The sequence below is a fragment of the Pipistrellus hanaki genome (assembly GCF_964339955.1).
Source record: "Pipistrellus hanaki genome assembly, chromosome: 15".
Taxonomy (NCBI): domain Eukaryota; kingdom Metazoa; phylum Chordata; class Mammalia; order Chiroptera; family Vespertilionidae; genus Pipistrellus; species Pipistrellus hanaki.
The window spans coordinates 15,885,260-15,912,335 of record NC_140517.1 but is presented as its reverse complement, the minus strand read 5'-3'; the positions used below and the strand labels follow the sequence as shown (position 1 = coordinate 15,912,335).

The 27,076-nt window shown below is 38.1% G+C and overlaps 1 protein-coding gene across 4 annotated transcripts in view; it reads left to right on the top strand.

The window, feature by feature from the left end:
• Positions 1–26,825, top strand: part of RFWD3 (ring finger and WD repeat domain 3) — a 34,660-nt gene extending 7,835 nt beyond the window's left edge. For 3 of the 4 annotated variants that reach the window (XM_084906706.1, XM_084906709.1, XM_084906707.1), the window contains exons 3-13: positions 428–633; positions 4,849–4,919; positions 6,811–7,005; positions 7,102–7,193; positions 13,003–13,117; positions 14,027–14,246; positions 17,542–17,692; positions 19,005–19,181; positions 20,774–20,988; positions 22,716–22,927; positions 24,369–26,825. In XM_084906706.1, the coding sequence (XP_084762832.1) occupies positions 428–633; positions 4,849–4,919; positions 6,811–7,005; positions 7,102–7,193; positions 13,003–13,117; positions 14,027–14,246; positions 17,542–17,692; positions 19,005–19,181; positions 20,774–20,988; positions 22,716–22,927; positions 24,369–24,512 (1,798 nt within the window). In that variant the 3' untranslated portion in view covers positions 24,513–26,825. The remainder of the gene's footprint in view (positions 1–427; positions 634–4,848; positions 4,920–6,810; positions 7,006–7,101; positions 7,194–13,002; positions 13,118–14,026; positions 14,247–17,541; positions 17,693–19,004; positions 19,182–20,773; positions 20,989–22,715; positions 22,928–24,368) is intronic. The other variant, XM_084906708.1, reaches the window with a different exon arrangement.
• Positions 26,826–27,076: the final 251 nt, after the last annotated feature.

Sequence of the window (27,076 nt, the reverse complement as noted above, 5' to 3'; positions counted from 1 at the left end):
TGAAACGACTGAAGCCAGACTTCATTCTGTATCCCAAAAGGCCTGATCTACCTAACTAGCAGCAGAATCCATGAGACCATATTTGACCAACGGTCCTTTTTCTCGATGCCCACTTTCTCTTTTCAATCCCCTAATATTGACAGATTGCTGAGTCATATCTTTTAAAAGGTATTAAGACATAGGGAAAAGGGCCAGTAAAGTAGAATTAGCTTTTAGTAGAAGAGTCAAGCTCCAGAGTGGGCTAATATAATTGAGTGGAAGAGAGTATACAGACCAGCCATCATCTGCCTAAATCTGCTATTTTGTTCAAAGGCAGCATTTAAGGTTCTGGAGATGGATTCAAATGAGTAGGATTTGCCTCCAAATCACATTGGGTTATTTTTATGAATGGTCTATTATACATTCTATTGCCTTTCTTCATAAATAGGTCCAGAGCACCACCATTGGATGCTTACTTTCAAGTGAGCAGGAGCCAACCTTCTTTGCCAACTACTTCTCATGATTCAGGGGCTAGCAATCCTGTATCTGAAGACTTGCAGGCACCAAGTAGTTCTGATTCTGACAATGAAAGTTCCATAGAGTATGAAGAGGTGGTTGTGCAGATAGATGAACCTGAAGTTGCCAATTTAGAAGGTGAGTGTTTATTCAGGTTTGGATTCACAAGGCTAATATATAGAAAGCTTAGACTCCAGCCCGGCTTGGTGTGGCTGTTTAGAGCATTGGTCTGTGTACCGAAGGGTCTCTTCAATTCCCAGTTAAGGGCATATACCTGGGTTGCAGTTTGCACCCCTGGTGGCGGGCACCTGTGGAAAGCAACCGATTGATGTTTCTCTCTTCCCATTTCTTCCTTTCCACTCTCACTAAAAATCAATGGAAAAATATCCTCCAGTGAGGATTAACAAACAACAAATATTCAGACTTCAAAAGGCTAGAGCAGTGTTTTTCAACCTTTTTTGGGCAAAGGCACACTTGTTTCATGAAAAAAATCACGAGGCACACCACCATTAGAAAATGTTAAAAAAAATTTAACTCTGTGCCTATATTGACTATATATAAAGTAATTCTCTTGAATAGGAATCAAATAAACACAAAGAAAGTATTTTATAATTACTTTATTATGAAATATTAAGTAAACAAAATAGTGAAAAATTATAAAATTCTTGTCTTGTCTGCACCTATGGCACACCAGGCAACATCTGTGCCGCGGAACAGCGGTTGAAAAACGCTGGGCTAGAGTCTCTGGATATGTGTTTTGATATTTTTCTTTTTCCCCCACAAATGCTATAGATTTCTGCTTTATAGTGCAGCTTTCACTGGCCATAATTATATAAAGAGGATTTGATTTGACTTGCAATTTAATATGATTTGTGACCCAGTGAATCATTTATAATGACATTTTATATTCCCTTTCATTTTCTTAGACATCTGAGAAGGAAGTAGATTTTTGTTTGTTTGATTGTTTTTAAAGAAAAGCTTTGTAAATTCAGCGCCCTATCTAGTCTTCTACTTTTTAAGTCCTAGTATAATGTTATGTATTTCGCAAATGGAACTTTATTTAGCAACTGGTGGGCAGAGACCTCTAAAGCATATGTCTTGCTTACATTAAAAACCCTCTGATACCCCAGATTGTGGGCTTTTCCCACTAAATGGAACTAGGGCCTTTTGGAGAAATGGCTTTCCAGGTCCAGGATAGGAATCTCAAATATGAGTCTAGGGCATTTTATTAGGCGAGAAAGCAAGGAGATGATCTAAGTCTCATAGTGTTATGTCATAAGAACAACCTAGAAAGGGTTTTTTGGTTACCTAAAATAAAATAGGACAGTTTGAGCATCAAAAAGAATAATGAGTGTTTATTTGTTTTTTAAATAGGTTGAAATCTATGAAAATATATAAATTAATAATTATGTATTTTTTAAAAACCTTATTTATTGCCCTGGTCACGTAGCTCAGTTGGAGTGTTGTTCCAATATAGCTCCAATATAGTTGGCAGTTTCATCCCTGGTCAGGACACATACAAGAATCAACCAATGAATGCATAAATAAGTGGAACAACAAATTGATGTCTCTCAAAAAAAAAAAAAAAATCAATAAAAACAAACTCATTTATTAGTCATTTTAATAAATTATAAGAGCCCTAACTCATTAGTCTAAAAGCTGAAAAATAAAGGAGTAAACATTTATCCTGCCTTTCCTTATGTGAACTGTATTCAGGAAAACCAAATAATTGATGAAGGAAGTTTTAGGGTTATTTTTAAAGACTTTCTTTTAGAGTAGTTGAAAAAAAGGGATAACAACAAAATTGAGAGCAAGATACAGAGATTTCTCATATACCCTCTATCTCTGCACATGCATTGCCTGCCTCTCCATTGTCAGCCTCATTCATCAGAATGGTGCATTTGTTATCTACCTAATAAAGAATAACATGCTAATTGACCGTAACTTTGCAACAGCTAATCAGGCATGAGTATGCAAATTAACTCAAAAATAGTGGGTTGATTTGCCTATGCAAACACTTCAGGGACGGGGCAGGACACTTGCTTTCTGCACCACCCCAACCACTCCTGGCCTCTGGGCAGCGTGGAAAGGCAGAAAGGCGGTTCTGGTCAGAGAAAAGGTGGTGCCAGCAGCAAGGGGAAGGAAGGCCCTTTCTTGCATGAATCTTTGTGCATTGGGCCTCTAGTATATCATAATTACCTGAAGTCCATAGTTTACTTTAGGGTTTACTTTTGGTGTTACTCATTTTATAGGCTTGGACAACCATCATTCTAATATACAGAGCATATTCACTGCCCTAAAATCTCTCTGCTCTGCCATTGTATCCCTGCCACCCACGCCAAAGGGAGATTTTTTTAAATAGAAGAATTACCACTCTAGCTGATTTGGCTCAGTGGATAGAGCATCATCCTGTGGACTGGAAGGTCCCAGGTTTGATTGCCCGGGTTTGTGAGCTCGATCCCCAGTAATGGGCAGGCAGAAAGTCAATGATTCTCTCTCACCATTGATGTTTCTATCTCTACCTGTCCCTTCCTTTCGGAAATCAATTAAAATATAGTTATAAGTAAATAAATAAAAGAATTACCTAGTAATGGCAGAAATGATGGGGAGGGGGGTCATTTTGTGGTTCCTAATAAAACAATGTAAACAGGTAAAGACCATCCATGGATCCTAAAGTCATTCCGTTGAAAAGTTAATGGAATTCTTTTTCTAGAGGGACCAGGCTAAAATCTCTAGAACTTATGTGCCTCTTGATATGCTATAGTCAGAAAAATCCACACCACTAAGAAATATTATTGCAAAACAAAAAACATGAATTTAAGACTCTAGATATAATAACTAATTTGCACAGTTTACAGAAAGGAATAGAGGAACAGGTCAGCAGTATCTCAAAGATGCAGTCATTCAAATCTAAAATATATGACATTTGGAACATCTACAAAAATACCTAACTGTATATGAAAATCTGGTTTTGTAAAGGGAAAATCTCAAATTAGTGGGGATAAGAGACTTCAATTCTTGTTAAAACTGGATATCTAACTGAAAAACAATAAAAGTGTATTCATTCCTTATATTATAAAACAGGATATAGTAAGTGGATTGGAGATCTAGGGTAAAAAAATAAACCAATTTGGTATTAGAAGAGTAAATGAGTGATAAAATCCAGAAATAAGGAGTACTTCAAAATCTAGAAGCAATCCAAGAAAATTCACATGAAAAATGACTAAAAATTAAAAATCACCTGCTTGCCAAAACTGGTTTGGCTCAGTGGATAGAGCGTCGGACTGCAGCCTGAAAGGTCCCAGGCTCCATTCCGGTCAAGGGCATATACCTTGGTTGCGGGCACATCCCTAGTAGGGGGTGTGCAAGCGGCAGCTGATCTATGATTCTCGCTCCTCGATGTTTCTAACTATCCCTCTACCTTCCTCTCTGTAAAAAAAATTAATAGAATACATTTTTTAAAAAAATCACCTCCTTAACCATTAATGAAGGTGTGAAAGATTGTTGAAGACCATGATAGTTCAGGGGTCGGACTGGCAACACCGCAACCCAATATGAGCGTCCTGATGAGCTATAATCAGAGATGCACAGCCTAAGAAGTATCTTGCTGCCTCTCCTCTTCCCCCAAAACCAGAATTGAATCTCTTGAAGCCTCTGGACCTGTCAGTTCATAGGAAATGTAAGCAGTGCCACAAGAAAACCGCCAAATCCAGGATGTAGCACTTTTTATAAGACCAATGACCAAATTCCCCCAATATATCAGTGACAAGGAGGGGATAAAAATGAGTAAAGGAAAATTGTTATGAAGGAAAAACAAAGACTTAAGAGACATAACAGTTAAGCTCATTTTGGAGACCTTGTTTAGATCCTGGTTGAAATAAATTCACTAGTAAATACAGTTGGGAAATTTCGAATATGAACTGGGTGCCTGGGTATTAAAGGTATTAAAAGATTAGTGTTAATTTTATGAGGTACAATAATAATGTTATGTAAAAGTAAATCCTATCAGTTAGTGTTACAAAAGTTTTTACAAGTGAAATGATATTTAAGAGTTTGTTATTAAGTATTCCAAAAGAAATAATGGGAATCGGGCTAAGCTGGAACAAGATTATAAAAATAATTGATTATTTTGAAATGGGTTGATGGGTTCTGTCTTGTTTTATATATGTTAGAAAATATGTAAAATAAGTGGTGGGAAATTTGCTGATGCTACTTGGGAAAATTGTTATCCCTTTTTCAGAGACACTACCAATTAGAAATGGTGAGTTCAGGCTCTCCTAGTCTCTGATACCTTATAATATATGTCTTCTTTTGTTATCACCTATTCTGTTATTTCTGGAAACGATTTGGCAGAACAACCAGGAGGTGTTTCAGCAGAGCAAGAAGTTACATGCAGTGGTGGAAGAGAGACACTCCCCAAGCAGGTAATCTGAACTTTTTTTTTTTTAATGAAAAGGTTTGGATTTTTCACTTAGAAGGAGACTGCAGGCTAAAATGAAAAACTTGTAGGCTTTATAAGAGGAGGTCTAAGAGTAGATATTATCTAAGTTAGTCATTTGTGTGACTTCCTTCTCTTAGTTTTAAAAAGGGTTCGCAGATGGAGGGTGAAGATGTTAGGGTAACTTATGCTATCTAACTAACAAGGTTAAGTATCAATTAAAATAATATATAAGAATGAACTGTCTGGCAGAAGGTGATAGCCATGTGATAAGCAATTTTTAATTTAAAAAATAACAAATTAATTGAAACTGGTTTGACTTAGTCAATAGAGCTTCGGCCTGCAGACAGAAAGGTCCCAGGTTTGATTCCGGTCAGGGGCATGTACATTGGTTGCAGGCACATCCCCAGTAGGGGGTGTGCAGGAAGCAGCTGATTGATGTTTCTCTCTCATCAATGTTTCTAGCTCTCTATCTCTGTCCCTTTCTCTTTGTAAAAAATCAATAAAATGTATTTTTAAAAAATAACAAATTATTGTTCTTAATATGAGTTATTTACATTAATTGTGGACTTAGCCAATCCTAAAACATCATTGATCTACTTTTTGTATGTTTGTGTATGGTTTCTGTTTTTATTTCTTCCCTCTAGAAAAAAATTTTAAGTACACGTGAATTTATATGTAAAAACGTTTTAAATTTACCCAAGTGGGATTATATTATATCTTGTTTTTATTCCTTTTCCCACCAACTACATTTTGGAGAGCTTTCTATTATCAGCACGTAAAGTTGAACCCTATTTTTATTAATAACTTAATAATCGTGTTCCATCATATAAATAAACTTTGTGTTAACTCTTCCCTTATGTGTACTATGGTCATTCCCTTTTCTTTCTTTTTTACTTACTTAAATCCTCACCCAAGCATATATATATTGATTTTAGAGAGAGGGCAAGCGGGGGTGAGGGAGCAGTGTGAGTTGAGGGGTGACTTTGATGTAGGTGCCCTGACCATGAATGGAATCCAAAACCTTTCAGAATATATGGTGACATCCCAACCACTGAGGCACACTGGCCAAGGGCTCTTTCTAATATAAGTCATGCTGCACTGAACATCCTTGTAGAAATGTGTTGGCAAATTTTGTGTCTGTATTCATGACATATATTCCTCTTAAAGAGATTGTTATGTCAAAGGAAAGATATGTGTTTTAGTTTTAATAGATAATGCCAAATTGCCCTCTGGAAAATTTGTACCAGTTTCTACTTACAGCAACAATATGTAAACATGCCCATTTCTCCCTCACTCTCTCAACAGTGCTTGGTGTCATCAGACATTAATTTATACCATCAAATAGATGGGAAAATCTGCATTTTTTTAATTTACTGCTTTAAATTATAAGCGAACAATTATTGACCATTTGTAATTTTTTGTAAGCTGTTTATATTTTGGGTTTTTTTGTGGTATTTTTCTTTGAATCACATGAACCAAGTACTTTATAACCACTTGACTTGATTATGAAACCTTATTTTAGAAAAATAACAAACTTACTGTTTTCTGTTGGTTATCTGAGTAACTGCTAATTTGTGTGTGTATGTGTGTGTGTGTCTTTGTAAAGATAGCCCTTTTTCTTCATTTGAATGAAAAAAACAAACAGAGTTTCAAGGTCAAATGGTACTAATATTTTTGTGCCTTATGTTAGATTTGACTAGATTGCATTCTAGAAAGAATGACAAGTGATTCATAGGTGTTGTAGTTTTTCTGCAGTGTTTTAAAATGGGTTTGTATAATTTTTGAGTGGTTTTGTTAATTTGATAGTTGTGCATCCTCTTCAAGATTGATTTTTGCATTTTCTTTCATATGAATGTGTTCTGGTTTACATCCAGCAGTCTCCCCAGAAGTCCAGTGTTCTCCTGCCTTCAGTTTCTACAGAAGAGGAAGAAGGGGACACTTGCACAATATGTTTAGAACAGTGGACTAATGCTGGGGATCACCGGCTTTCTGCTTTACGCTGTGGGCACCTCTTTGGGTATAGTTGCATTTCTAAGTGGCTCAAAGGACCGACACGAAAATGTCCCCAGGTAAGGACTGTAGATAGGGACTGTGCATGTGCACAGTCATTTTAAGTCAGGAGGATTCCTGGAACTCGACTAATTGTGTCCTATTGGGCTCTTTAGTGCAACAAGAAAGCCAAGCACAGTGACATTGTTGTCCTTTATGCCCGAACCCTGAGAGCTTTGGACACTACTGAACATGAACGCATGAAAAGGTAGGTAAAAAGGACCTGCCTAGCTGGAATGTTCCCTTTTGGTTCCTTGTAGAAATAGGTTGTATGAGTCACTTTTCGTGTGGATCTGATGCTTTACTTGGGCTGTGACTGGGGATCTGTAGGGATTGTTAGCAGTCTGCCTCTTATTGTGATTTATAATATATATCTGATCATCTTCTCAAAGAGGTCTGCATTGTTTGTTTTCCATACAGCATTAAAAATGAGGATCAAGATAACAAATAATTGTGGTTTCAGCTATACCTGAAGTTAAACTCCAATGAATTTCTCAGTTTCACAAGTCAATACATTGGTTTTCAATTTGAGTTTTCCAATTTAAAAACGCTTCTGTTGTAATGTAGGGAGTACTAGCCAGTATTGCAGAGAGACATGAAGGGGCAGCAGGGAGAAGACTGCCACTCCTCCTATGTGCTTGGCACCTCCTGTAAGCCTCTGCTCTCAGAGCCTCAGTGTTGTGTGTTAATTGGAACAGGTAGGTTCAGGAGGAATGGAGTAGCTGTTCCTTCTGCAGGAGCACTTAGGCATTCCCATGACATTGGAATCAGCTCTAAGACTTAAGCCTTTGGTAAATATGACCTGTGGAGATCAAGACCATGGTGTATTGCCAAAACCGGTTTGGCTCAGTGGATAGAGCGTCAGCCTGTGGACTGAAAGGTCCCAGGTTCGATTCCGGTCAAGGGCATGTACCTTTGGTTTTATTAATAAAACAAAAACAAAAAACTCCTACAGCAGCACCCTATACAGAAGACTCAAAAATAAAGCTTTACACTATAGTGCAATGAAAGAAATTGTTCTTGGAAGCTCAAGAACAATCACTAATAACACTATTTAAAATATGCATTAAGAATATTAGCCAGGCCGGGATCGGTTTGGCTCAGTGGATAGAGCATCGGCTTGGGGACTGAAGGGTCCCAGGTTTGATTCCGGTCAAGGGCATGTACCTTGGTTGCAGCCAGATCCCCAGTAGGGGGTGTGCAAGAGGCAGCTGATCGATGACTCACTCTCATCGATGTTTCTAACTCTCTATCTCTCTCTCTTCCTCTCTGTACAAAATCAATAAAATATATTAAAAAAAAAAAAAAAAAAAAAAAAAAAAAGAATATTAGCCTAAACCGGTTTGGCTCAGTGGAAAGGTCCCAGGTTCGATTCCGGTCAAAGGCATGTACCTTGGTTGCGGGCACATCCCCAGTGGGGAGTGTGCAGGAGGCAGCTGGTCGATGTTTCTCTCATTGATGTTTCTAGCTCTCTATCCCTCTTCCTTCCATTTAAATCAATAAAATGTTTTGTTTTGTTTTTAAAAAAAAAGAATATTAAAGAATTTTTATGCTCACCACTGAGAGTTCAGTAACATGGGTTCTCGGACACAATACCAGTAAGAAAGTGCACAGGCATGACCATTTAGAGAAGCCCTTGCCAGTGTGCTTCAACAATATGCTTTAGAAGTAATTCTACTCCAGGCATTTATTCTAAAACAATTAAGGATGTGTTGGAAAATTTACTTAATGAGTTTTTCATTTATCATTGTTAATAATCCAAGCTAAGAGAATTAATGAGTTGAGTAAACTCTGGCATATGTATGTGATGGAATGCTACACCTTCATTAAAACTGCTACTGAAGTGCATATAATATGTTGTCATGTAAAAGTATATTATTAGTGTGCTATGTTTTTGTGGGTAGAAAAAGAAAATACTACAAATAGTCATGTGAATAGTGGGATTACAGATGATTTTAGTTTTCTTGGAGGTTTTTTTTTCTCATTCACTCCAACCAAAACTTATTTGCAGCATTTTAAGATGGCAGTTGTATTATAGATACAGTAAAAACTTACTTGTGAATTAAGTTCTCCTTAATTCCGTCTTTTTACCCAGAGGATCCATATATATATGATTTATGATGTTTTTACACTTTATGCAAATGCTATTGGGTTATAATTTTCTATCCGTAGCTTTCTTTTTTCCTTAATGTTATGTTTGATACGTGTAACACTAGTTTATTCATTTCAATTTCTTTATTATATTTAGTTCTCTAGTTAGAATTTACTTGTGTCTTTTGTGCTGGTGGACAGTTAAGGTGGTTTCCAGTTTTTGTTCATAAAAGCCATGCTATAAAGAGATGGGCAAGAGTTTCTTTCAGTCTAGAAATGGATTTGAGTAGGTCACATGTACTTTCAACTTTACTAGATATTGTCAAATTGCTCTTGGGTTTGTGGCCAGGTCATTTACTGTCTGTGCCTCAGAATGTCAGGTGCACTTCCTTTGTCCGACAGTGAAGAGCAGCGGGCTTTCCATGTAAGAACTAGCAGTAGCAATTGTGTTCATTTCCCTGACTAAGAGGTTTCCTATTCATCTTCCCAGAGGTGGTGCCCATGTGGCTATCCTGATATTGAGCAGCTGGACAGATTACACCCTGGAGCTGGTTACCAATCTCTATTTCCACAGCAACAATATAAGATAGTTTTCATTTTTCTAATGCCCTCGCCTATTTTATATTACCAGACTTATATATTTTTATTGATTTCAGAAAAGAAGGGAGAGGGAAAGATAAAAACATCAATGATGAGAGAGTAGAGCCCACAACAAGAGCATGTGCCCTTGACCAGAATCAAACCTGGGACCTGCCAGTCTGCAATTCAGTGCTCTAGCTACTGAGCCAAACCAGCTAGGGCCAGGCTTAATTTTGCCAGATTCATGGGGTAAGGTAGTATTTACTTAAGTTGCATTTCCTCAGTTACTAATGAACATACTCTTTATAAATTGTGTTCATATCTTTTGCTCATTTTGAGCAAAACATTGTTTCTTGTTGATTTACTAGAAGCCACCTTTCTGCCTTCTCATGCTGCCCATAGGCCTGGAGAGGCTGGGACAGTGTGGACCGCCTGCATTGTCACCATGGCGATGGTTCAGGCGTCCAGCTCAGTGCCTGTGTATGCAAAATTACCCACCATCTTTGTTGGGTTAATTCACATACTCCTGATGGTCAATTAGCATCTTTCTTATTAGTGTGGATAATTTTTCATGTATTCCTTATACTCATTTTTAAAGTATATTTTTTTATTGATTTCAGAGAGGAAGGAAGAGGGAGAGATAGAAACATCAATGATAAGAGAGAATCATTAATTGGCTGCTTCCTATATGCACCCTATTGAGAATTGAGTCCAAAACCCAGGCATGGGCCCTGATCGGAAATCAAACTGACCTCCTGGTTCGTACATCAACACTCAACCACTGAGCCACACCAGTTGGGCTATACTAATTTTTTTTTTTTGTATACATTGCAAATAATTCTCCAATGTGTGGGTTGTCTCTAACTTGTTTATGGAATCTTTTCTTGAATATGAGCTTTTAATTTTAATGCGATTTTCAGTCTCTGGTGCTTTTTTTTGTCTTCACTGCTTCAAGGTCATAAAGATAGGATATCTTCTTCTAAAGGTCTTTAAAAGTCTTAACATTTTATACAGGCTTTTAATCTATCTAAAATCTAGTATTTGGATAACCACTGTGATAGCATAATCTATAATAATAAAAGTGTAATATGCTAATTAGACTGGATGACCTTCCGGACAAAGCGGGGGCTCGGAAAACTGGGACCTGGGTGCCTGCTGGCAGCTGGAGGGACCCCCTTAATTCTCTATCTTAAATTAAGTTTCTGTGTATGAATGGACTACTCTTTTGTTCTGTGATCTGGTTATATATATATATATATATATATATATATATATATATATATATATATAAATAATTGATTTTTTATCGAGTTAGAAACATTAATCAGCTGCCTCCCGCACACACCCTACTGGGAATGTGCCTGAAGCCAAGGTACATGCCCCTGACCAGAATTGAACCTGGGACCCTTCGGTCTGCAGGCCAACACTCTTTCCACTGAGCCAAACCACCTAGGGCTGGTTGTTAATTTCTCCAGTTCTCTAATATATAATTTATTATAGCTTAAATATGTCCTCCTACTTTGTTCCTTAAAATTGACTTTTCTGCCTCTCTGGTATGTCTCAGTGGTTGAGCATTAACCCATGAACCAGGAGGTCATAGTTCGATTCCTAGTCAGGACACATGCTGGGGTTCTGGGCTCAATCCTCAGTAGGGGGCATGTTGGGAGACAGCAGAGCAATGATTCTATCTCATTGATGTTTCTATCTCTCCCTCTCCCTTCCTCTCTCTGAAATCAATAAAAACATGGGTTTTTTTTAAATTGTTTTTGCTATTCTTGGCATTTTGCTCGTCCATATTAATTTTAAAATTAGTTTGCTAAGTTCTAGGAAAAGCCCTTTGATATCTTGATTAAAGTTGCATTAATTTTTTAAAGTAACATGAGAAATGCCATCTTCATGATTTTAAGTCTTTCCAGCTATGAACAATATATAATATCTTTCCAATTATGCACTGTTTTCTTGTGTCTTTTACAAGTGTACTTTGCTTCATAAAGTTCTTACATACCGCCCTAACCAGTTTGGCTCAGTGGATAGAGTGTCGGCCTGCGGACTGAGAAGTCCCAGTTCGATTCCGGTCAAGGGCATGTACATTGGTTGCAGGCACATCCCCAGTGGAGGGTGTGCAGGAGGCGGCTGATCAATGCTTCTCTCTCATTGATGTTTCTAATTCTCTATCCCTCTCCCTTCTTCTCTGTAAAAAATCAATAAAATATATATTTTTAAAAAGTTCTTGCATACCCTTTAACTTTATTCTGAGGTTGCTATTGTTAGAATTGCTGTTGTGAATGAATTTTTTTATTGTTATTAATTTACCAATCAGTTATATGGTATATGGAGAATGTGATTAATCTCATTTTCTTGATCTTGATTCTAGCACCTTACGGGACTCTTAATAGTTTGTAGGTTCTCCTGAGTTTTACATGAAATAAATAGAGCAGCTTTATTCCTTTCTTTCCAATTTTCATCTTTTTTTCTATCCTGTGTCATAGAAGTAGAAATCTCTTCTTTTTTTGTATTCCGTATTTTCAAATTGTCTTCAGGTACATGCAAATTTATGATTTTTATTTTTTGTGAATGTGCCTTTCATTATGCATTGTTTATCTTTATGCTTATTCATTCTTTTTAATTCTAATTGGTCTTTAATTATTATTTACCTGTTACATGCATCCTATGTTTTTCACTTCAACCTCTTTTTTTTTTATATATATATATATTTTATTGATTTTGTACAGAGGAAGGGAGAGAGGTAGAGAGTTAGAAACATCGATGAGAGAGAGTCATCGATCAGCTGCCTCTTGCACACCTCCTACTGGGGATATGCCCGCAACCAAGGTACATGCCCTTGACCAGAATCGAACCCGGGACCCTTCAGTCCCCAAGCCGACGCTCTATCCGTTGAGCCAAACCGGTCTCAGCTTCAACCTCTTTTTTATAGTGTTATTTGAGTATCTAATCTTGTAGCTTGTTTTTTCGTTTACTACAGCAGATAACCTTAGACTTTTAACATGTTATTTTACACTTTCATAATTGGCTCTACTCAAATAGTGAGCTTAGTTCTGATCCCTCATTTTGCATTTTTGGTCCTCATTGCTTAAAGAGCCAAAACTCCTGGTCATCACTGCCTACTTTAACACCAAACCTAGTAGGCTCATGAGTTTAGCCATGTGTGTTACATTTCTGTATTGTTTCTGGATTTGAGATTTTTTTTTCTCTTGTTATATTTTATTCAGCCATGACATATTTACAGCAAAGTGTTTGTATCATAGCATAAACTTACTATGCTACCTTGATGGGAAGTCTTCAGTAGCCTTCCTAATTTCTACCTCTTGTTGGCTTTCCCCCTCTAGTACCTTATTACAAGAGCAGATGCTAAGGAAGCAGGCAGAGTTAGAAACAGCACAGTGCCGGCTCCGACTTCAAGTCCTCACTGAGGAATGCACTAAGCTTCATAGTCGTGTCCAGGTGAGTTTGCCCTTTCTAATCCGAATGACTCTGTATAGGAATTGAAAAAGAATCTAAATATTACTAAGGTTCATCTCAGATAAAAATAGGATTTATTAAAATTGTCAGCAAGTGAACATGACCGACTTTATTACTGTTTAGAGCATTTGTCCAAAGCTTATATGTTTTATGATTCATTCTTTTGCAATTTGATTTTTAAAAAGATTAAACCAGATAACTCAAAACGCAAGTCCTTTCATCTTCCTGCATCTACCAATAAAATGATGTTTTAAGCAAAAACAATTTCAACCTTATTATTTATGATTCTGTCCTCGTATTTTTTCATTTGTTTATTGTAATACTGCCAGAACTTCAGCAATTCTCTAGGATTTATGTTAACATTTTCTTATAATGGATAAGAAACCTCCTTGTGCTGGGCTGGTGTGGTTCGATGATTGAGTGTAGACCCAGGAATTAAGAGTCATCGGTTCCATTCCTGGTTAGGGCACATGCCAGGTGGGGGGCTCAATTCCTAGTGGGGAGCATGCAGGGGGCAGCTAATTGATAGTGTTTCTATCTCTATCCCTCTATTTTCCTCTCTTTCTAAAAATCAATAAAAACTTTAAAAAATAACAACAATAACACCTCCTTGTATTAGATCAAGGAATTTTGCATGAGGGGAATAACAATAAAAAAAGCTACACACGGCCCTGGCTGGTTAGCTCAGTTGTTTAGAATATCATCCCAACACACCAAGGTTGTGGGTTTGATCCCTTGTCAGGGCACATACAAGAATAAACAAATGAGTGCATGAATAAGTGGAACAACAAATTGATGTTTCTCTCTCATCAATAAAAATAACTTAAAAATTTTTAATAAGACAATACTAAACAAAAAAGCCTCACGTTTATAAAATCTTTTTCATTTTAGGACTTGCAAAGACTTATTCTGGAACATCGGGATCAGCTCTTACTGAGCTCCAAAGGGCCTTGGCTAAGCGGCTCGCCCTGCAAACAGCCCCAGCACAAGTACTTTTTCCAGAAGACCTTCACAGTGTCTCAGAATGGAAACTGCCGAATTATGACCTACTGTGATGCTCTGAGCTGTCTGGTGGTATCACAACCGTCTCCTCAGGCTACCTTTGTCCCAGGTGAACAGTCTAGAACAAGCATGTCAAACTTGAGGCCCACAACAAATACTCATTAACAACTACTCATTTATTTCAGCCCTTTGTATTCAGTATGTCTCTATTGAAATAAACTTATGTTTCTATGAAAATTGAAACTTTCATTTTTTTGCAGCCCACATAAACTTAAACCTTGTTTATTTGACCCGTGTTAGCCTTTGAATTTGACATGCTTGGTCTAGAACCTCGGTTTTCTTATACATTATTAAACTCTATTTCTCTTCTCTCTTTTTGGAGTATCCAGTGCTCTTGTATCCAGAACACTGTCCTCAGCCCCCCAAATTAGCTTTTCTTAGTTTCCTGCTCATGCAAAATGTCTTTACTGTCTGTTGACTTCCTGTAAATTAATTCACCAAGAGAGCAGAAATACCGAAAATCCATGATATGGTAAGAGAAGATGAGGTACTTGGAAATGTGCATTACTGGTACAGTCCAAGGACTATATGTCCCACTGAAGTTATAGGTGCATTTTAGATTGGAAACATTTTAGGGGGGAAAGCAAAAACACTATTCTGAGGACTAATTCAAATTTAGACAAGATTTTAATACTTATTTTTAAAATTATTCAAATTGACAGATTCCTGCCTGGCTGGTGTGGCTCAGTAAATGAGAGTCAACCTATGAATCAAATCATGGTTTGATTCCCAGTCAGGCCACTTCCCTGGGTTGTGGGCTCAATCAATGATTCTATCTCTCTCTCCCCCTTCCTCTCTGTAACCAATAAAAAATGTATTTTTTTTTTTAAACTCATTGAACTTAACCTAAGTTTATTTTAGGGGGAGAAATTACAAATTCCAAATAAAAGAATTTTGGAATACATTTATTATTTTATTAATACTATACTAATTTCGCCCTAACTGGTTTGGCTCAGTGGATAGAGCATTGGCCTGCAGACTGAAGGGTTCCAGGTTCGATTCCGGTCAAGGGCATGTTGTGGGCATATCCCGAGTAGAGGGGGTGTGCTGGAGGTAGCTGATCAATGTTTCTCTCTCATCGATGTTTCAAACTATCCCTCTCCCTTCCTCTCTGCAAAAATAAGTAAATAAATAAAATTTAAAAATCAATGAAAATATATATATATTTTAAAAATACTATACTAATTTTCACGTTTTTGTTCTTTTTTAAAAAATACATTTTTAATGGTTCCAGAGAGGAAGGGAGAGGAGGAGAGATAGAAACATCAGAAATGAGAGAGAATCGTTGATTGGCTGCTTCCTACATGCCCCAAACTGGGGATTGAGCCTACAACTTGGGCATATTCCCTGACCAGGAATCGAACTATGACCTCCTGATTCATAGGTCTGTGCTCAACCACTGAGCCATGCTAGCGGGTCGTTTGTGCTTTTTAAGCTTAATTTTACGTTGTCTTAATGTTGAAAACCAAATCTCTTTACATGACAAATTAAATCATTCCTAAATGTAGATGTTTCTACTGTCTTCAGCATATGCTTTCTGCCAACTGTCAGGTCCCTTTGCTTCAGCCTGATATCTTCTGTTTCCCCATCAAATGCATCAAAACTATATCCCTCAATTTAAGTATATACAAGTTAGGGAGTGGAATTCCTACATTATCGTATATTTTCCTACTTACTGATATTAGCTGTGAGTTAAGAAGCTATCAGAAGACTTTAATTGAGGAAAAAGGAAAAAGATGTTTTATAGTGTTCCTATATTCCATCCAGATTTTTATATTTTTTAAATATATATATATATATATATATATATATATATGTATGTATATGTATATATATATATATATATTTTTTTTTTTTTTAACTATCTTTTTTATTCATTTCAAAGAGGAAGGGAGAGTGAATCATGGATTGGCTGCCTCCTGGGACCCAGGCATGTGCCCTTGACCCAAATTGAACCCGGGACCCTTCAGTTCGTAGTTCGAAGGTCTATCCACTGAACAAAACCAGCTAGGACCAGGTTTTTAATTAAAAGGGTGTATCATCAATTAAAATCTTACCTACTACAAGCTAGAAAAATATTAATTGTCCTCCCCACCCCCCTTTTTTTATTTTAATATATATCTGTTCTACTCTACACAGCTAGCTGCTCTTGATAGCATGCTGGTTCTAACTTTTTGTTTCCCTTGTTGATTAACCAGGCAAGTATTCATGTTCCCTTGTTGATTTAAAGCTCATAATTTCCCTCTTTGTCTCACTGGCTCTCCTAATTCTGTTTCAGGAAAAACTAATGAAATTTCTCCTATTTGGTTCCCTAGAGAAGCTGAAGTGTGATCCAAGGGTATTTTGCCAAATTCTGTTAATGTGTAATTAAAATAATAATAGAGGGAACACGCCTACACCTTTTTTTTTTTTTTTTAATATATTTCTTTATTAATTTCAGGAGAGGGAGAGGGATAGAGAGATAGAAACATCAATGATAAGCTAGAATCATTGATCAGCTTCCTCCTGCACATTGGGGATCGAGCCCACAACCCAGGCACGTGCCCTTGGCTGGAATCGAACCTGGGACCCGTCAGTCCTCAGGCTGAACACTCTATCCACTGAGCCAAACTGGCTAGGGCTCACCTGTACCTTTCCCTTCCCCCTCTTCTTCCATAGGCAGGTAATCTTGGCCTTTCTCCTAAGCTCCAAAGGCCTTTCTTCTGTCTCTGTAACTTGTAACTTATTAACTGAGCCTAAGCAGCCCAGCTGGCTTACTTCTATCTTTGTAACTTTCTAGCTGAAACCGGTTTGGCTCATTGGATAGAGTGTCGGCCTGTGGACTGAAGGGTCCCGGATTCGATTCCGGTCAAGGACATGTACCTTGGTTGCGGGCATATCCCCAGGGGGTGTGCAAGAGGCAGCTGATCGATGACTCTCTCATCGATGTTTCTAACTCTATCCCTCTCTCTCTTCCTGTCTGTAAAAAAATCAATAAAATATATTTTAAAAAAGAGAAAAAAGAAACATTAATTAGAGAAAAACATTGATCAGCTGTCTTCTGTATACCTCCCACTGGGATGTGCCCGCAACCCAGGTACATACCCTTGACTGGAATCGAACCTGGGACCTTTAAGTCCACAGACCAACGCTCTATCCACTGAGCTGGACCAGCCACAGCTGGAATATATTTTTTATAATAGATTAAAACCACAGGAAGTTTATATTCATTTTTTTTTTTTTTACTAACTTTTTCTTCCAGGAACTTACATGTCAAGAAAGGTGGGCAAAGGAGCTACTTGGAAAGAGTTTGCTTTGCCGTAAGCTATCAGTGATGTATCTCACTCTCTCCTTGTCTTTGACAGGCTTTGGTGTTAAGATGTTCAGTACTGCCAACATGAAAAGCAGTCAGTATATTGCCATGCATAGCAAGCAGATCCGAGGACTGGCTTTTGGCAATCAGTCCAAAGGCTTACTTCTCTCTGCTTCCCTAGATAACACTGTTAAACTGACCAGGTGAGTGCTTTGGGGAGGAAGATAGGACCTGGGCTATTGAATGTTGAATAGCATGTAAATTAATATTCATGTTATGATGACCTTAGCTTAGGTTTTTTTTGTTTGTTTTTTTGGTCTAAGACATTGTCTTCTGAGTTCTAGGTTTATTTAATTCAAACTGTATTGCTTTTAAAAGATGACACAGCATATTTCAAAACAATATGTGTAAAGTTTCATTTCTTTAAATGTTACAAAATACATTTTAAGCCATGCAGATAAGAGTAACATCCTTGAGATGATGAAATGACAATATGGAGGCAGCCTTAATACCTGACACCATTGAGTTATCTAACCAGCTTAAGACTGCTTATTGCTGGATCATTTTGCCTAACAGGAATACTGGGAGCTCACTCTCCTTGGGTGCCATGATGACTTCTCTAATTGATAACCCTCAGTTACTGCATTTTACTTTTTTTATTTCAGAATGGAAAGAAGGGGATGAGAAATAGAAATATCAATTATGAGAATCATTAATCGGCTGCCTTCTGCACACCCCCTACTGGGGATCGAGGCCACAACCTTGGCATGATCCCTAGCTGGGAATTGAACCGTGACCTCCTGGTTCATGTATTATTGCTCAACCACTGAGCAACAGAGGCTAGGCTCAGTTACTGCATTTTATTTTTTACATGCTTTGTGAGTGCTGTGAACCAAATCTGAAAATGATCTGTGCCTTTATCTTTTAGAAATTAGTTCTTATTAAATATCTGATAGTTGACTTCCTGTTTAATTTCTGCACCTATATCTGAAGAACATCAAGATAGAGCTTTTCAAAAATGCTTCTGCTTAATTTTGCTCCAAAACTCAATGTATTGTTGTTTTGCATATGTATGTGCTGTGTTGTTTTTTTCTGGTAGTGTTATAAAATTGGTATGAAGAGGGGTTAAATACCAAATTGTTATAAATGATTCTCTCTAGATGATTGAATTATAATATATTTTTATATTTTCAACATGGTATATGATCGCCTGTGTAATAGGTAACTATGGAGAAGGTAATGGAAATAAGATGGGAATGTACTTGTCTGTGTCCCTTTAATTTACTCTTACTTCATTACAGTTTAAGAGGAACACATGTTTCCCCTCTCCCCTCCCCCCCCCAAAAAAAAATTTTTTTTGAAATAGAAGGTGTTATCTGGGCATTCCTTAGAGGAAATTGGAAATTCAAATAGTTTGGGTGGGAGAATGTATTAAATGATCAGCATTGAGATGATGATCTTTACATCTTTAGTTATATTAATGCATAGTTGTAAAAGTCTCTTATAACTTCACAGCCTGGAGACAAATACTGTGGTCCAGACTTATAATGCTGGGCGTGCTGTCTGGAGCTGCTGCTGGTGTCTTGATGAAAACAATTATATCTACGCTGGACTGGTCAACGGTTCAGTTCTGGTATATGATCTTCGAAACACAAGTTGTTATGTCCAGGAATTAGTACCTCAAAAAGCCAGGTAGGGAGCCATTCACTTGTAGGTAGCATCTTTCTCTTAGACAGTTATTGTATTAATTCTCTCTTTATCTAACATGGCAAAATGAAGTCAGATCTATGTTCAACACACAGGTCCTCTACATATGAGTGATCTCATCTTAGCCTGTTGTGTTCTTCATCTATAAAATATGGTTAGCAAACACTTGCTTTTACAGCCACATGTCTAACACACAAAGAAAATAGTAAAAGGTAGCTCAATAAAAAGTGATTTAAAACTTCCCTAATGCACAATTCAACCAATTTGGTCTAAGGATACCATATTACTATGACTTAATCATTTATAATCCAATTACAGAGTTGGGAGGTTTGTAAGGTCAGCTCGAGTTCTGAGGGTGGTGGCCATCAGCATGACGGTGGCTTTTCAGAATGTGTTGAGTACCATTTGGGCATAATAATCCTGGACACACAAAGTTTTCAAACGGAGATGTGTTTATGACCTGGGCCAAATGAGAAGTGTCTTACGAAGGAATTTCCATTTCCAATTTGAATATATATTAAAAGAGGGCAACATGATCTAAATATAATGATAGCACTATAGTAATAATTATTTACTGAAACCTAGGTTCAACACTGGGGTCTTCTTTTCATTTGGATGGGGTAGAATCATGCTTCAGTGATATGGTATGTGGGCCTGAAGATAATTTATTCTTACTTCATTACAGTTTAAGAGGAACACATGTTTCCTCTATCCCCCCCCCCCAAAAAAAATATATATATATTTTTGAAATAGAAGGTGTTATCTGGGCATTCCTTAGAGGAAATTGGAAATTCAAATAGTTTGGGTGGGAGAATGTATTAAATGATCAAACTTACACAAATGTCAACTTACACAAATGTCAACCCTAGGCAAACAAGATAACTGCCATTGATGTAGAGAACCACATAGGATAGATAATAAAATACAACAAATGGCAAGGAAATATTTGTAAATATTGTTTATTTCTGTTTGAGTTTGCTTTGGTTAGCTTCATTATGACAGAAATGAAATAAGGCAGGCAAAGTGATCGTTTTGGCAACTTAAACAGAAACAAGTTTATAAAGACATAGTCTATAGGCTAATATTTCTGAGACAATTTTTTACATAGTCCTGGATATATGCTTGCAAAAAGAGATTTAGAAAATCTATAAAGAAATAATTGTTTAAATTGAAATTAGTTGCTTTAAGCTATATTTTAATCGAGAGATCTGTCAACTACAACTTGGAAGCTTTATTTTATTTAGATATATAAGCTGTGTTTCTTTTCTAATTTTTCTTTATGTATGTGGCTAACTCTTGTAATTGTGATCTTGTACTATTTATTTTATTTGTTCATTTGTTTTCATTGCATTTAGAGCATGTGGTGTCTTCTGAAATTGATGTAGAATATTATATGGATGGCCTTTTATTTCTACAGAGTGGGTTGGTCATTTTTATCAGATGTCAGATAGTGACTCAGATGTTTTTAATCTCTTTTATAGAGATAGAAATGTGCTCAAGGGAGGGCTCCTGATAATGGGGTCTGGAATAGTCCAAGTATTAGAATGTGAGGCATGGTTTCCTTTTTTTTCCTTCAGATGCCCTCTAGTGTCCCTGTCATATATACCCAAAGCTGCCTCGGCTGTATTTCCATATGGTGGAGTGTTGGCTGGAACCTTGGAGAATGCTACCTTCTGGGAGCGAAAAACGGGCTCTTCTCATCAGCCTCACGTGCTGCCCATAGAGCCAGGGGGCTGCATAGACTTTCAGACAGAAAGCAGCACCCGACACTGTCTTGTGACCTACAGGCCTGGTGAGTGTTAGGATGCCCTCATGGGACCTCCTGTGATTTGTTTGGGAGGAGAGTTTTCCCTACCCTCAGTAGTATTGGTAAGCCCCTCACAGACTGACAGCTATTACTACCACAGTGAGAATGATAGCTTCAGGTTTCTGCGTGGAGCCTGCCTTCCTGCTCCTCGCTGTGTGAACTAGGACAGATTCTGCTAGGTACTTCCTAGAAGTAAATTAGCCACTTTCGGAATCCCTACGACTTAAACAGTAATGGGATGAGGAGGCCTGCTTTTGAGGCCATTGAGCCACTCTCAGATCAGTTTTATGTCTTCTGCTTGCTCCTCACTCCACTTAACAGAAAGGCCCCAGTGAAGGCAGCCATGTAGGGCTCTGACTAGGGCCTTAGCTGTTCCTTATTTGGGGCCAACAAAGTTAAGTGGAAAATAGAAGGACAACCATTGTTGTATGGGCCTACATAACTGAACTTCTCACTGCCTCCAGAACCAAGTTGGAACCTCTGACAACCAACTCTATTTAAATTCATAGGTTCTTTTTAGCCTGAAAGGTATGAATCTATATCTTGATGAGCTGTACTGATGGTTAGGCAGACGTTTCATCAGAGATAGTCATTAAAGTGCTATACTTCTGCTATTAGTGGCTATGTAATCATTTACAGTTTTGTTGGAGCTGTAGAGTTGCTTCATTAGAGTCTTCTGACCCTTTTTGTTCTTAGTATCTCATAGGTCTCTGTCTCCAAGAAAACTTGGGGCCTATTTTGTTCTCTAGTTTTTATTTGCCTCCCGGCAGTGCCATAGATATATGTTTCCCCTTCTATAGTAACACATTTATAAAAATGTTCAGTTCTGGGGCTAATAGAGTCCTCACTGGGGAAAGGGAAGAAAAATGTGGTCAGAACTGTTAAGGAAGATTAAAAACCCAAGCAGAGGTCTGCAGGATACAGTGATTGTACTAAGAAGGATAGATATTCCATTCTTTTTTTTTTCCTTTTTTAAATACATTTTATTGATTTATTACAGAGAGAAAGAGAGAGGGATAGAGAGTTAGAAACATCGATGAGAGAGAAAGAATCATTCATCAGCTGCCTTTTGCACACCCACTACAAGGGATGTACCTTAACCAAGGTACATGCCCTTGACCAGAATAGAACCTGGGACCCTTGAGTCCTCAGGCCAACGCTCTATCCACTGAGCCAAACCGGTTTCGGCTGATAGTCCATTGCTTCATCCTAGGCTAGGGTTCTGAATTTCATTTGTGCTGTATTATTTTTGTTATTACTATGTGTTCTTTTTAAGAACGACTATTTCTGTGTTTCTCTGTGTGTGTGTTTTTGGTTGTTTTTTTTTTGTTATTAATCCTCACCAGAAGATTTTTTTTTCCACATTGAATTTTAGAGAGAGTGGAAGGGAGAGGGAGAAGGAGAGGGACAGAAACATCAATGTGAGAGTGACACATCAATTGGTTGCCTCCCACATGTGCCCCCACCAGGGCCAGTGATCAAACCTGCAACCAAAGTAAGTGCCTTTGACCAGAATGCAACCCTTCAGTCCACTGGCCAGAGCACTAACCACTGATAAACCCACATAGGGCTTGTTACTATATTTGCTTTGTTAGCTATGCTTGATGGTTTAATTAAAAATGAGGCTTTTTCACTCAACTATGTTGTAGCTGAGGTGCTTGGTTAATTTATTTGGACCATCTTCATGGACCAATACATTTTTCTATTTATAGATAAAAATCACAACACTTTACGCAGTGTTCTGATGGAGATGTCCTACAAGCTGGATGATGCTGGAGAGCCAGTCTGCTCTTGCCATCCTGTACAGACATTCCTTGGGGGACGCACTTGCAAACTACTGACCAAAAGTGCTCTTTTCCAAAACCCAGAGAAGAGTGGCAGCATCCTAGTGTGTATTGGGGATGAAGCATCATATTCTGCCCTGGTGAGCCTTTTATATTTTTATCGAGAAAAATATAAAGCAAAAAGCCAAAGTATTCCTTCATGATTATATACATCTGCATATATGTGAGTGAGTACGTATGTTTGCTTAGTTTGTTTATTTTTTTTAAATATATTTTATTGATTTTTTACAGAGAGGAAGAGAGAGGGATAGAGGGTCAGAAACATCCATGAGAGAGAAACATTGATCAGCCGCCTCCTGCACACCCCCCACCGAGATTGTGCCCGCAACCAAGGCACATGCCCTTGACCGGAATTGAACCCATGACCCTTCAGTCCGCAGGCCGACGCTCTATCCACTGAGCCAAACTAGTTTCGGCATTATTGATTTTTTTACAGAGAGGAAAGGAGAGCAATAGAGAGCCAGAAACATCGATGAGAGAGAAACATCGACCAGCTGCCTCCTGCACACCCCCCACCGGGGATGTGTCCGCAACCAATGTACATGCCCTTGACCGGAATCGAACCTGGGACCTTTCAGTCCACAGACCGACGCCCTATCCACTGAGCCAAACCGGTTTCGGCAGTTTATTTTTCTTATAAGTCACACTTTACTACTGCTTTCTATGGTTATCCTCTTTTCCCATTTAACTTCCTATCTTGGCTCTCTTTTCATTTCATTATCTGTAGATTCACTTCATTCTTTTTACATCAGCTAAAGTGTTCCATGGGCTGTACTTTGAATCTTAATAAAAAGAAAACAACACTGCTGAAACCTCTATAAAATAAAGATTCAGGCATCAGCTTTATCAATAGATGAGAGGTTGGTGGGTAATTTCACAATAGGGGGAGGAGTCAGCCTATTACCACCTAAACATAACAATCAATTTAGGTAGGTGAGCTTACCAGATAATGTCCTTCTTGATGTAAAGCAATATGAAGCAGGGGGTGCCTGCTATGAGATGTTTTTTAACTTGAATCCAAGCTTTACCTAAGAATTTAAAGTTAAAAGGACATTAAATCAGAAAAGAAAAAGGGGAAAAAAAGGATCGATAAAGCAGATGTAGTAAAAGCTTAATCAGCTGTTTATGGGTTTTAATACTTTAAATTTTTTATTTCACAATAAAAAATTTCACAGTAAAAGAGAAAGAAAGTACCAATTAGAAGATGATAGGTTCCATGAAGACAGGAACAAGGATTTTGTCATAGTCCCTACTATTCCTAGAAGACTGCCCAACGCATGTACTCAAGAGATGAATGCTAACAAGGCTTGATTTTCAGATTTGCTCACAGATAAACTAATTGCTGATTATAGTAGGTGATCGTACTGAATCATGTCAATGTGCTGATTGCAACCTGATGAGGGGTAGGGGCTTTGCTACCCAGGCAGTGCTCTCTGCATCTCTTTCAAAGTTGATGAGAAAGAAAGTCCCCTAGCTTAATGGAATGACTTTTTACCTTTTGTCTTTATTTGTCTCCTTTAGGTATGGGATGCTAGCAGTGGCTCCTTGCTGCAGGGTCTGGCGACTGATCAGCCTGTCTTGGACATCTGTCCATTTGAGGTGAATCATAGCAGCCACGTGGCTACCTTAACAGAGAAGATGGTTCAAATCTATAAGTGGGAGTGACCATGGTCTTGAAACTTACAAGGCATTGCCACTGGTTAATGTTCAACATTGTTTGCTAGCATCTAGCCTTGAGTAAGATCCCTGCTTATTGTCTGGCCTAGAACTTTTGGGAACATGATTCCTTTGGTTTAGTATGATTCTAAGACTCCAGGTCACTAAAATTACAGATTGTGTATTATGTCCATCAAAAGCGTAAGTGACTGTTTCTGTCTAAATTGACCCTTTCTTGGATTAAAAGCCTTCATGAATCTTTGTGGAGAAACGATAACTTTCATTCAGACTGTTTGCTGGACCACAGAGAGTATCTTCCCAGCAGTCATTTAGGATATGATTGTGCACCAACCATCTTCTAGGCCCTGTTTGAGTGGTCTTGTCACATGGGCTATTTGGTTTGGGAATGCTTATGTCCCTAAAGGGACTAACCATTTGAGACTGGTGGGATGCAAGTGGATGCAGAATTTTTCAGTTGAACACAAGAGGGCATTCTAGAACCTTGTGTAGGATTTTATCTATTTCTGACCGTGTGGGCTACCATTTTAGTATCTCGGTCTCAATCCCCATAGAAGTGTGTGGTAAAGCACATCTGGTCTACTTTGTGGCAGCCACAGTTAAGTTCCAGTTGTGCAGTTGCTAGAATATGGGCAAGCCTGTGATGGAAGCAGCTTTAATGAGTTATTGACAACTTTCCTAATGCTGAAGGCATTAAGCTCATTGCATTGTGAGAGCCAAGGAAAGAGGCCAGTTGCTTGAGCAGTGGGGAAGACATTTTTGTAGCCAGCCTAAAATCTCAGGGATAGTTTTATATAAGCCATTGCTTTGAAGACCATTCCTTTTCCCTCATTAGGGAAAGATGAGCAAGCAATATGTTAAAGCTCTTAAATCTCTTAGTATCATATTAGGAGCAATGGGCTAACTTTGCAAAAGAGACTTACAAAAGAGAAGCTGCTCAGACTGCTGCTGAAAATGGGAGAAGGGCCTGTCACTTCAGTTCTGAAAATTCCCATCTGAATAAAGCTACCCCTTTGGAGTGAGAGGCAGTTATTGAGCATGTTTAGAATTCTCATATAAATCCTTTCCCATGTGAAAATGTCTAAATCCAAGTTTCATTCATTCATATATATACATATATGTATGTATATGTATATATTAAACATTTTTATTGGTTGAGAGAGAGAGAAACATCTATGTAAGAGTGAAACATTGATCAGCTGCCTCCTGCAGGCCCCCCTTCTGGGGATTGAGCCACACCCTGGCTATCTGTTATGACCAGCAATGGAACCTGCAATTCTTCCATGCACAGGATGACACCCAACCAACTGAGCTACACTGGCCAGGGCCCAGGTTTCTTTGATTTGCCTCCATTCCTAAACTTTTGTAAGTGTGAGGGAAATAGTTATTCATTTTAACTCTGGATTGTCCACATTTGAGGGCTTTTCTCCAGTAGAGGGCTCAGGAGTGTGATTTTTCTTAAAATAATTGTTGTAAAAACGTTAATATTTCAAAATAGTTCTGACATGTCAACTCCTGAGCCTTTTCCAGCATTTCTCACCAGGAAAGGGTTATTGCAGATTTCCCCAGAGTTCCAAGTTCTACAAGTGCCTTTTAAAAATGGCACCTTCCTGTTTATTAAAAAAAAAAACAGTTTCCAGGATCTGGGAAAGAGCCCCCTTTCCTCAGAGGATATATTCCTTTTGATATGTTGATGATTTGATTGCCCAGGCCTAAAGCTTCGGGGGCAGATTGGGATTTGAATTACAAAGCAGAACATATCTGGTTTCAGTAGACTATCACAGAGAGGGATGCAGGTGGTAGACCCTGTCTGCCTTTTGTCTTGGACAGGGTTAGGATTTGACTAGCCTTGAAGTACCCTCAAGAGATGCTGATTGATTGGCCTAAGCATAGGAACCAAGGGACTTACTACTAGCGTGGTTGGGTGAATCTCACCTCTTGCCAGTCCTTGGATTCCTTCAGTAAATTTGTATGTTTTAGAAACAAATTCATGTGACTGATTTCTCCAAAGGAAAAAACCCTCACCTTTAGCCTCCCTGCACCCCCGCATCTGGCAGAAGATTGCATTTGTAGATCCAGGCTCTGATGTCCTGTATAGCACCAGGCCCTGCCATGTTTCTTCATTCCTGTCTCTCAGGTTGTTTTCCCATTTGAGGATTTGGAGTTAAGCAAACTCAAAACATCTTGTTTTATATATCCTTGTACCTGCTTTCAAAACAGAGCAATGAGATCTCTGTTAATATGTTTTAATGTTTGTGTTTTCTATTTTAATGTTAATGTGAAAATAAAGAATTTGCTGTAACAGTTCCTGGTGTCTTTTGTATCTAACTGTCAGAGGCAGGAACATGATTGCCTCTTGGGAGAAGGCTATGATCCAGTCTGGTAGATTTCTCCATTTCATTCAGTACAAGGTCTGAGTTACAGTTACCCTGGATATGAAGTAAACGTATTACTTAAATTGATGAGCCTAGTTGAAGCTTTAGCTAGCAATTCTATTCTATTGTTACTAATACCCTGTTTCCCCCCAAATAAGACAGTGTCTTATATTAATTTTT